Below are 13,090 nucleotides of genomic sequence, written 5' to 3' on the forward strand. Positions count from 1 at the left end.
CTGAATTTGGAAAAGACAGCTTAGAGAAGAATAAATCGAATTTTTGCAAAATATCAATACATGCAGTTGGTGAATATATTAAGCATTGGATAGCCAGTGTTTTTAAATGTTGAAGAAATAGTATTTTAGGAATATGTATAAACACAACTGCATTCTTTTTCCAAGCCAAACTGCCAAAAATAAGTACCATAACTATAATTTATTAGTACGATAATTATAATTTATTATGTATTTGTGAAAAAACAAACAAATTTTATCATGATAATTCAAGTTTTTCAAGTACATCGTCAGTTTTACTTAAATGTTTCCGGTTGGTGTCTAAAAATGATGTTTAATATATGAGACTTTAGGACACAGCTCAGTATTAACAAATCTTCAGTTTTTTCTATTACTTTTGCTATGATCCTGCCTAAAAACTGGGTACTTTTTTTTAAAGAAAAAGTTATATATAATGTTTTCGTCAGCTAAGTCACCAACCTGTAAGTTATGAGTCAAAGTGTGAACCAGGCTTATCCTAGGTGACCAGTACCTGCAAGCACCTTTAAAAATCCATAAATTCAAGGCTTTGGTGTGCTAATGAATAGAAAGCATGACATATTTGAGCATGTATTGGTGAAATGAACTGAATGGATATGGAAGATAGCGATACTTTTGAGTTTGAAGACCCATCATGGTTTAAAAGACGGTTTGTATAAGATTGATTTAATTTCAGTTATTTGAACTTTTATTTTTTGAATAGATTTTATTTTATTTTGCAAATTCAATTTTTCGGGATTATATCGATCATGGGAACATTTAAGTAATCGTATTAAGGGGTTAAGATGATTTCCATTGATCTTAATAGCTTTTTTTGTTGGTTAAATAATTTGAAATTGTATTGATCATGCAAAAACAACTTTTAAACATTGTGTTTTTGTTTGACGAGATTTTGCAATTCTGAGAAAATTTGTTTAACAGTCAGGAAATAGAGTATGCTTAGTTTTGGAATAGTAATATTTTAGACCAATTAATAATGTAAAAAATAAATAAATTTTATGATGATATTTACGTTAGATTTGTAGAATCATCAAGGATTTAATAGGATTTCTATATATAGCTGGATATAAATAAGACTGATTTAGTGCTTAGTAATGTTATCCGAAAAATTATTAGGGAAATAATTCCTAATATTGTTCTCTTTGCTCGTATAGTGAATATTTGTTTAAATTTGAATTTGACTTAAAATGAGGTTTTTAGGCAATAAAAAGAGTAGATGAAAAGCAGCAAATGTTACTAGCACAGTTAGGAGCCACAAATGCTAACAACATATATCAAATAGGATTGTATGTGTTACCACCTAATTCTCATGGCCTACCCTTTGTGTTTTCCTCAGTCATATTGAGCAAACATTAAAAGAGAGGACAGCAGCTAATACTTTTAACCCTTTTTCACTCAGAAGCATAGTGAAAATGGCTATGTGCAAACAACATAAAACTAGAACAGCCTGCGAGTAGCTTGCAGTCTGTTCAGGTTTTATATTGTTTGCTGCTCATCAGTATCTAAGGGTTGGAAATGAAAGTCTTTAAAAATTGAATCTAGTAAGAAAGGTCTTAATTAAATGTAACTTTCTTAGGACTACAAATGCGTCAAAATACATATCTAAGTGGTTAAATTATGCAATCAATATCAGAACACTCTTCCATTGAACATCTTTGAAAACTTAACATTTTATGGAGCATAAATTAGTCTTTCTATTAATTGTGATTAGGAAACTGCATCTTTTTATTTCCAGACGTGCCCACTCCCTGTATGGCGTGAGTCCAAACTGCAAATTTGGTCCCAAGGGCAGCTTGCTGGATAACTCTGGGACTGTGCTGTGAGTATTATACACAAGGTTACTTCCCTTTAGAAACTTGAGGCTTTAAAATATTGCTGCAATATTTTAATATTGTGCTTTAAAGATCTCATAAAAATACTTGTAAGAAAGAACAACAACTCTAGCTGGATAGTGCCGGAAATGTGCTGTATGTGACTGAGTTACCTTCCTTTTTAAGCCAAAAGCTATCAATATTCTGGATTTATAATTGTGTACAAAACCCCTTAACAATACTTGTTTGAAACAGCAACAGTCCTTGCTGGATTTCTCTGGAACTGTGTGGAGCTTACTTCATTCAAAACTTGTAACATCGTACTGAAAATACAAACTGACTTTTATCCCTTTATATTTTAAAATGCCATATAGCATTAAGTAGAATAGTTTCCAGAGTTTGCAAGATATGGAAAACCTCGATAATATTCTGTTCTAAATGAACCATTTAAAATGTTTTCAAAATGAAATAACATTTCATAGTTATCTGAATGTATCTGCGGTTGGAACCTAAATAGGATCAACGTCATTGTTACCAACAGATTAAATTTGTGCCATGCTGTGTGAAAAAGTGATTCAATGCGTGTGCGTAAAGTGTCTGTACAGGCTTGTTGTGGACAACACTTTGGACCTAAACTTGATTTGTGCAAAGAAGAGACTTTCTTGAAACAAAATATATTATAAAGGAAGTGTCGTCCCTGATAAGCCTATTGAAAAACATGGCCGCCTGGAGGGGAGGCAGGATTCATTATATGGCTATAGTAAAGCCTTGTTAACACTCTAGAAATAAGATTTAATGTTGTCCAATCTTCATGAAACTTTGTCAGATTTTGTTCTAATGATATCTTGGATGAGTTCAAAAATGGTTCTGGTCTGTTGAAAAAGATGGCGGACCGCGTCGGGGCATTTTTCCTTATATGGCTATTGTAAAACCTTAATACTTAATTAGATTTGAAGAATTAAAGGAATATGCCGGTTATTTCCACCTTGAAAGAATCAATACATAAATGAGTCTGATTTTAAAGGACTTAACATATCGAAAGCTGTGCCTTTAGACACATACTTATTAAGTGTGTTTGATTATTAAACAATATAAATGATGGTACAGTCAAAAACAATAAAAGACAGATGGTGTCTGCGTGCTTATTTACATAATAGTATACAGTTCAAAGTCATTTGCCTGTATGATCCATGTAAGAATTAAGTCGTAGTTGAGATTTGTTTTCAATGTAGAAGATGTTGTCTTTATATGCTATATATCTAGCCGTGGAAGTGGAATTTGCATTCTTACAGATATTGTCCTTTTAGACCATTTAGCTTACATAGATTAATTTAAGTACAACCATGGCCATCTTGTTTAACCTTGACATTTAGACTTCTTCAGAAGGTCCACAAATTTTCTTGACAGAATTTGATAATTTAGAGAACATCAATTCTTCTTACTGAAGAGCATTATTACGTGCATTCAGAACTTAAGGGGCCAATTAAATGATACAGTTAAGGCTTAATCCATTGGGGGCACCCAAGTTTATAGACAATCCCAGAAATCGATACCTTCCCGGATTACCCGCCCCAGAATACTCTCGCTCGCCTCCAAAACGGTACTGAAGAAATAAACATGGACCTATATATGTGTGTATAGGTCCCTACGCAAAACAAGGAAGCGAAAAGGGTTTATCAAATATATTTGAGGATTTAAAGAGTTTCTGTTATCGATCTGACAACCACATAATAGTTCGAGTTTTTTTTTATTAATATAAATAACGTAATTAGTAGAAATAAGGTTCATCTGCATTCGTTTAAGAGTAATAACACACAGCATGGACATGGACCTATTTGTGTAGGCCCTGAATAAGGTCTTGATTGTCATTTAACATGTTATTTAAAGGTGACGCTTGATATCTTATCTAAATTTCGGTATCAACACATGTGCAGACATGTGGTGTCACGGGCAAACCCATAAACGCTTTGAGCGAATTCGTTCGCGCCTTTATCGCTGATGTTTTTTTCAAGAGATGTATGTTGCTGTCATTTATAATCCGTAATTAAAGCAAAATAAATCACTTATTTTGTGCGTGTTTTTATTTTTTAAGCGTAAATTTAGACTGTTTTATGAACATTTAATAAAGACATACGTTTAGGAAATCTAGAGAACACAATTGGAACTATTTAAGTTTATTTAAGGCTCATTATTTTTCATGTTGAACATTTCAATCGTGAATTAAGATGTTATTAAGAAAATTTAATAATATTTCAGGCAACATGTAAAACGTTATTTAAATAATAATATAAGAAAGTTGTAGACAAAAGCTGATATGTCCTTTTCAATAAAAAAGTATGACATATCCTGATATCTTACACAGTTTTGCAAGCGAATAACTCCTATACTTGTTCATTTAAATCACAAAATTCATTTCCGGCTAGTTATTTTTGTATTAGCTTGAGAGCGATTTTTAAATAAAAGATTGCTAAAAACCACTTTAGTTTTAGACTAAACTAGATACATTATTTTAATTTAAAAAAAATCTCTACCTGAAAATCTTACAGAGTTTCGATAACAAAGATTTACGAAACAATTTTAGAATCACAAACTTCATTTCGGCTATAGATTTGTATATTACCTTTAAAATGACACAAGGGAAATATTAATAGCGAAATTGTAACTGTTTAGACAAACAAAGAGATGTATTATTCAATTAAAGAAGTCGTCCTAAGTCTTTAATCTAACAACGTTTCTTAATGAATATCTCCGGAAAGTATAGAAAGTACGACATTTAATAAGAAATAACATAGTCTTAAACAAAGGCAGATATCAATTTAATTGTCTACATCGATCTTAAATCTATCTAATTAATATCAAAGATCTATCCAACAAATATGGTCTGAATGGATGTTTCCAATCTTTATATATTGATAGATCTTTGTTAATATCTCCGGCACTATTTACGCTAAAATCACAACGTTTACTTCACACTTTAGATATTTCTATACCTTTATAATTATGCTTGAGACACATATTTTGTGAATCTATCGTGTATATTTTAAATTTAAATTATATTGATTTACGATGTGATACATATCGACACTTGGTTTCATGTTTCACTTGTTTTCAATCCTAATGTGCGAAGTCATAAAGTACTGTTTATTGGAATAAAGCGGGTGTACACTATGATAACGTTGTAATCTGTCAAATTTTTCAGTACCGTTTTCAATCGCGGGTTACGTAATAGCCAATATGGCGGCGCCCATATTATCGATTCTGGGATTGTCTATTGAATGCAGATTTTTGTGAGTTCTCTTTTGCATTTAGTCAGTCAACTTGTTTTGGGATATCTAAGCTGTACATTTTTGTCAAAGAGATGAATTACATAAGGGTACTTATCACTTTCAACAAAAGCTCCAGTTTGGTAGCTCACTTGCACAAAATTTGTAAATGGTATCATTATTATAGTATACTAACAATGCTTCAAATTGATGCTACTTCAATAGAAGTATTTTACCTTCAAGCATCTGTTGACGTTTGGATCTTGGATCTCATAATCAGAACTTGAGACGGAAAGATTATCTAGAAGACTTCCTTGTGTGAAGTGGTGTAAGCAAACATTTAGAAAAGAAGAAGACATTGTAAAGAATTATCGGTTTTTGTTTTACAGTTTCATTAAATGATAGATTGTTAAAAGTTTAAAGCTTTAATGTAGCTGATTGATAAAATGACAACAGGAACAATATTGGGAAAATCTCCGCAAGCAAGGTATTATTAAATATACAAGTTTGATATAAGATTGTTGAAAAGTTATCCAAAGTTTAAAACTTAATCATTACAAAGCATTTTATTTTTGCCTATTTTCAAAGCTTCCAAATTGGGCAAGTAGTTAAGTTATCATATTGGCTAATGGAGCAATTTTGAATTAATCTTGCCAATTCAATCAGGAAATATATATTTCACATCCCTAGCTGGTCCTGGCCAATGGAGTGGTAGGCATACAGTATTGCACCTTTCCTACCTTACATCAATTCATAGATGTACATTCTTGTATCCTAAAGCTTGTGTTTTCAACTCCTTTTTAAGTACTGGGTGGATCTCAATAAAATTTTGGAAACAGGCCTAAGTTTAAATCATTATTGCATATAAAAAAACATACATAGCATGTTATCCTTTATCACTTAGATACTTATTTTTACACATATGTAGTCCCTAAGATAGTTAAATATAAATAGATTTCTTACTTAAGATTCAAGTTTTAAACTCTTTATTTCCAACCCTTAGATACTGATGAGTAGCAAACAGCATAAACCCTGAACAGACTGCGAGTTACTTGCAGGCTGTTCTGGTTTTATGATGTTTTTACATTGCCATTTTCACTTTGCTTTTGAGATGGAAAGGGCTAATTAAACTCTTCAAACTATTTTGGTCTTTGTTATTGCACCATCATATCAATGTTTAAGGATGCACTTTTAGAAATAAATATTCTTTAAAGAAAAAATATTTTCTATTGGTTTTGGAAAGCTATTTAAAGGCAATCCGTGAAATTGTGTGTTGCATTTTTAATAATTTTCAGATAAGATGTCAAAACTAATCATAAACCTATCACTGTTGAATATTATATAACAATTGCTTAACAACATATGTGATGTTAATTTTAAATGTTACAACTTTAAGTGATCTGATCAGTTATGCTAATTTGATCCTGCTCATATTAATGAAACAATTGTCAGCTTTTAACCCATTTATGTCTAGCGTCTAGAAAAAAGGCATTGGAAAACAGTGTAGACCCAGTTGAGACGCCGCATGATGCGGTGTCTCATCAGGGTCTGCGCTGTTTGCTTAAAGGAATTTCTGTAAGAAATATTCTAAATATAGAAATAAATATACTAGGCATCCCTAATTTTGGAAATAAATTGATCCAATTTAGAAGGATGGAAGAGTCCACTAGGCATAAATGGGTTAATGAATTTGAATTTTGTATATATTATCTAACCGCATAATTTGTTCTCAATCAATTACGTTTTTAACGTCAATTTAACATTGTTAACAAAAAAATAAAGAGCCTTCTCTTACATATAACATTCTTACAAAAATCAAATATTAGTAAAATGCATAAACAAAATAGTTGTTTTAATTTAACACATTAGTATTTATGTGTATTTATTATTGCTTTATTGTTATTTTGACGATGAGGTGTATATGCTAAAGTCGAAAATAAACTGTTCGGTTTAAAAAATGATTGGACCAACATTGTCATCTGTTATAGACATAAAATGTACATCAAGTCATGAAATGTTTCCCTGATGTCCTGTTAGGTGCCCATGTAATATACTCCATATGGTGATGATTTAAAAAGTAAAACAAACCACAAAAATTTGGCCAGTTATTGGTTTTTAACTTAAGTTACACTTGAAGAATTGTTTAAAGATGAGGTTGTTTAAGGTCTCGACATATGGTAAATAAGCATGTAACCATGTAATACAAACTGTTGTTTCAACATTACATCCTAGCATGATTTAACATCAAGATACCGGTCTATCTGGTATCAAACTAATGGTAAAAAGTTTCTTTGCTAATGGTTTAGAAGGTGGTATTCCTTACGTGATTGCAGAGTATTTGACTTCCAACTAATTATATTACTTGGACTTTATTGTGTGAAATAATGTGAGGGTTATCAGAAATTTAACAAACTTAACCCTTGACTGGTTAGTTTACAAACTGTACACTTGACTGGGTAGTTTATTGTACAACCAGACCCATTAACAACCTGTATGAGGAAGGTTATGCAAATATTATATCATTTTACTGAGAATTTACAGTAAAATTGTTGGAAAAAAAAGCACATTGAAAAGCTGTTGTATGAGAAAATAGAAGTGGAATTTATTGAATATGCTAATTATTAAATGCCTGATTACTACAAAAGTAATACATATTAAGGGTATGTTAACTGTTTAACTAGTTTCTGATAAAATAGTACTCACATAGTGTGAATTTTTTGGCATTTTTTTTAAATTAACCCTTAAAGCGCTGGAGCTGAATTTTAAAGGCCTTTGCAAACAGTTTGGATCCAGATGAGACGCCACAGAACGTGGCGTCTCATCAGGATCCAAACTGTTTGCTATTCTGATAGTATTCTTTGAAAAAAATCGAAGAAAATGCTAACTTTAGAAATTCAGCAGACGACATTTTAGCAGACGACAAATTACCCAGCATGCAAAGGGTTAATTATTGATGTATCTTGGACTGCACCAATGCTTAAAGTGATTGTAAAGAATATATTACCCAAAATAAAATGATTATCATGGTCAGCTTTGTAAACTTATCAGTGTATGGTGAAAATGTTAAACGGTTAAACGGAAGTGATGGAAATTTGGGCTGAAGATTATTGGGCTTAAGTTTATCCTAGAAATGATAAGATTAAAATGTTATTTTTGAAAAAAGGTTTTAATTGAGTCAGGTTTTGGACTTCCTTATGTAGCGTACGATGGAAAATATAGTTGAAAGCTGGGAGCTAACAAATGGGGTGGGGCTTGAAATTGCAGAGGCAAATTATTTAAACAGAAAAAATGGAACACACCATCTAGGTATGAATGGAATGAAACTAAGTAATGGCAAAAGTTGCTCCCTGGATATACCTCCGATGTTGCTCAATAGAAAAGGATGTGTTTTGAGTGAGAAGATTTATTCGAAAGCAAAGTCACAGAGCTCTGAAATGTTGTTCATTAACACTGTGAAGGATTTCCGAACATCACACATTCAGCCTGAGGACGCTGCCCTTATTGTCGAGGCCAGACCTAGATCTCACCACTTCTTGTGGTAAACTTTGTTTTAATTTGTATACAAAACTAGACTATTGCCATGCAATATATGTCCCCTACCGGCTCCACCATTGTCAGATATCTTTTGTTTTTTGTTGCCAGAGCAACAAGAGTTTCTGACATAGGAATAAAACGAAATGACGTGCAGAATGTCCATATTGCCATCTATCCATGTTTCAAGTTTCATGAAAAAATATGAAGAACTTTAAAAGAAATCACAGGATCCAGAAAAGTGTGACAGACAGACTCACAGACAGACAGACTCACAGACGCACAGAGCGCAAACCATAAGTTCCCTCCGGTGAAACCGGTAGGGGACAATAAATAAACTTATTTTAATTATCAAGGTTGGAGCATAAAAGTGTTCAAATTTTATAATAATTCTAAATCCATAATTGACTGGCCAAAGAAGCATGTAAATGGTCACCAAAAAATTATATCTGATTTTTGTTTGGCGTTGGGGTTGGGGGTTGGGGAAATTATATGTCTTAAATTGGCAAGCATCTATATGGGGATTTCAAACTGCAAATGATATCAGTGCTATGTAATTAGAACTTAAATCAATCTTTGATAATACCATTTTATAAACCCTACATTATAATACTGATTAGTTTGTCTTTAAACATGCAAACTACTTTAATATTGTGTAAGTACCCAATAAACAATGTTAAAAGAGGGTTTGGCACAGCATCATTGAAGACTTTTAATTTCCAGTTAAGAAATAGGTGTCTGTTTCTTTAGAACAAAAAGTAATGGTAAGATTTTCATTGTTAATCAGTCAATAAACAACTCTTTGTCAGTCAGATGCCTGGCTATAAACAACACTTGACCTGACTGCTACTTTTTACCTGGTCTTATTTAAAGAAAATTTGACAATAATTTTCATGGTAAAAAATATTTCTCTGGTAAAGGGATTTTTTAGTTGTGGACAAAAGTGGTATGTTATCTGCTTTGATTTAACCCTTTACCACTTAGATACCTATTTTGACACATTTGTAGTCCCATAGAAAGTTACACTTGATTAAAGACCTTTCTTACTAGATTCAAATTTTAAAGGCTTTATTTCCAACCCTTATTTACTGAAGAGCAACAAACAGCGTAAAACCTGAACAGACTGGGAGTTACTCGCAGGCTGTTCTAGTTTTATGTTGTTTGCTCATAGCCATTTTCACTTTGCTTCTGAGTGTGAAAGGGTTATTTATCCACTAAACAGGATTGCTCAAGCATTTAATTAGCATAAAGATTAAAGGTCAACATTTAGAACATACTTCTAAATCTGGATGTCACAAGTAGAACATTTACTATAACCATTCAAAAATAAAAGTACATGTAACCTTTATGGAACTTTCTTTAACACTTAATTTTTAAAGACAAATAAATATGACTAAATACAGGACATAGATGAATAATTAAATAAACTTTGCTAAAATCATTAAATATGTTAACATCATGAATAAGTTAGTACGTACAAACAAGAGTTTTTGGTGGGAATTTCCTGAAATCATAAGGCTTTATAATAATTATTGAAATGTTCCAGTTCTGTGTGTGTCGATAAAAATTAATTAGCAAAAGCCCACAAGAAATACTAATGAAAAAGTGACTGTTGGTATATTTAATTGAATGTTTGAACTGACTAAATTGTCTTGCATTTCCTTACTTAATGAGTTGAAACTTACTCTAAATACAATTTAGTAGAAGTTTTTATCGTAACGGAAAAGTTTAAAAGGAATATTATATTATTATTCTGAGACAAAATCGGATTTTTGTGTGTGCAGATGTAACATGATGCTTATTTCATCAATGTAAGTATTATGCAATAGTGTATTTATGACTTTTGTTTGATTTGATTAACCAGAGATAAAGGCTTATATTTTGGTCATGGTTCCATACCCACTTCTATACTTCTTGTTGAGATACATGTATTACATACAAGTTGGGCTTGACACACATTTATTGGTCATTAAACTGTAAGGTCGCTGCTTATTTCTGTTTCTTATTTTCACTGACCTTCTATTTATGCACATCTTATTAATATCATTCATCTTAAAATATGTGCCTGTGGACTTACAGAAGGTGACTTATATGTCCACTAATCAGAGCTTTTTTTTTTTTATTTTATTTTTTTTTTTTGAATTTTTTTTTGGCATTTGAAAATGAAAGTGGAAAATGGTTACACATTTTAATATAATATGGAAATTTTGACATTCAAATTACTTGTAAATATAGATCTAATAATAAATGAAATGTTAGCACACTTTTACTCAAAAACAATTAATCAAACACAAACTGTCATTGTTAAAAATGGTAACATTTTTTTTGCACATGTTATATTGATTTTCAGGAATTTAATTGAAAGTATGAATATTGATAGAATTAAATCTCAACTTTAAATACACACAAAATGTTAAAGGGGCTTTTTCACGTTTCAGTAAATTGACAAATTAAAAAAAATTGTTTCAGATTTGCAAATTTTTGTTGTAGTTTTGATATTTGTGAGGAAACAGTAAAACTGAACATTAACTATGCTCTAGAATAGCAATTACATGCATCATTTGAAGATTTCAAAACCTGAAAATTATAAAGCTTGGCAACGCAAAACAATTGGATAATTTGGAGAGTTTTGTTGTTGTTGTTATATTTTGTGATACTACATGTATGAAAAGTGCTTATATAAAGTATAAAATTCATCACTTATGTTATGAGGGCGGATAGCCGAGTGGTGTAAGAGACTTTTACTCCAGGGGTCAGCCATTTGAGCCCAGTTGAGGTTTTCTTTTTTTTCTCTCTTCAATTTTATTCTTGTTTTTTTACTGGAGCTTTTTCGATCCAATGTTTACATTTATCAATATAAATTTTTAATGAAAAACTTCAATACACGCCAAAATCTGTGAAAAGGCCCCTTTAAGTATTTATAAGAACATTAGGATCGTTCTCATAGCAGAAACAACATTTTTAGGTCATCTATTTTTTGAAAAAAAAATTATGAGCTATTTTCATCACCTTAGCGTTGGCATCAGCATCGGGTTAAGTTTTGCGTTTAGGTCCACTTTTCTCATAAAGTATCAATGCTATTGCATTCAAACTTGGCGCACTTACTATCATGAGGGAACTGGGCAGGCAAAGTTAGATAACTCTGGCTTGCATTTTGACAGAATTATGTGCCCTTTTAATACTTAGAAAATTGAAAATTTTGGTTAAGTTTTGTGTTTAGGTCCATTTTATTCCTTAAGTATCAAAGCTATTGCTTTCATACTTGCAACACTTACTAACTATCATAAGGGGACTGTGCAGGCAAAGTTATGTAACTCGGACTGGCATTTTGACAGAATTATGTGCCCTTTTTATACTAAGAAAATTAAAAATTTGGTTAAGTTTTGTGTTTTGGTCCACTTTTTTCCTAAAGTATCAAAGCTATTGCTTTCATACTTGCAACATTTACTAGCTATCGTAAGAGGACTGTGCAGGCAAAGTTATTTAACTCTGACTGGCATTTTGATGGAATTATGGGCCCTTTATACTTGAAAATTTGGTTGAGTTTTTTGTTTTGGTCCACTTTACCCCTAAAGTATCATAGATGTTGCTTTCATACTTGGAACACTCGCAAACTATCATAAGGGGACAGTAAAGGACAAGTTGCATAACTCTGGTTGTCATTTTTACGGAATTATGGCCCTTTTTTGACTTTGAATATATGGTTACATTTTGTGTTTAGATCCACTTTACTTCTAAAGTATCAAGGCTATTGCTTTTAAACTTCAAATACTTTCATGCTACCATGAGGGTACTGTACCTGGCAAGTTGAATTTTACCTTGACCTTTGAATGACCTTGACTCTCAAGGTCAAATTATTAAATTTTGCTAAAATTGCCATAACTTCTTTATTTATGATTAGATTCGATTGATACTTTGACAAAACAACTCTTACCTGACATACCACAATAGACTCAACCCAAACCATCCTCACATCCCCCCCCCCCCGAATCCCCCCTCAATCCCCCCATTTTTTTTTTAATTAAAGATCATCTAATAAATGACCACCACACCTTCACACTATACCCCCCCCCCCCCCACACCCCAAAAAAATAATTTTTATGCCCCCAGCAGGGTGGCATATACTTGTAGCAGTGGAATTGTCTGTCAGTATGTCAGTCAGTCTGTCCGTCCGTCCCAAAAAACATTGGCCATAACTTTTTCACTTTTGAAGATAGCGACTTGATATTTGGCATTCATGTGTATCTCATGGAGCTGCACATTTTGAGCGGTAAAAGGTCAAGGTTAAGGTCATCCTTCAAGGTCAAATGTCAAATTGATGGTGTCTGTCCGTCCGAAAACTTTTACATTGGCCATAACTTTTTCAATATTGAAGATAACAACTTATTATTTGGCATGCATGTGTATCTTATGGAGCTGAACATTTTGAGTGGTGAAAGGTGAAGGTCA

At 32.0% G+C, this 13,090-nt stretch overlaps 1 protein-coding gene across 7 annotated transcripts in view; it reads left to right on the forward strand.

Moving 5' to 3' along the window:
* Positions 1-13,090, forward strand: part of LOC127841825 (NAD kinase-like) — a 49,225-nt gene that overhangs the window by 16,695 nt on the left and 19,440 nt on the right. For 3 of the 7 annotated variants that reach the window (XM_052370941.1, XM_052370942.1, XM_052370943.1), the window contains one exon: positions 1,772-1,855. In XM_052370941.1, coding sequence (XP_052226901.1) covers positions 1,772-1,855 — 84 coding nt within the window. Of the gene's footprint in view, positions 1-539; positions 686-1,771; positions 1,856-5,451; positions 5,598-8,177; positions 8,649-10,076; positions 10,453-13,090 lie in introns of those variants that run through there. The other 4 variants (XM_052370944.1, XM_052370945.1, XM_052370940.1 and 1 more) reach the window with 4 other exon arrangements.

This window comes from Dreissena polymorpha, chromosome 8, assembly GCF_020536995.1.
Source record: "Dreissena polymorpha isolate Duluth1 chromosome 8, UMN_Dpol_1.0, whole genome shotgun sequence".
NCBI classification, from domain to species: Eukaryota; Metazoa; Mollusca; class Bivalvia; order Myida; family Dreissenidae; genus Dreissena; species Dreissena polymorpha.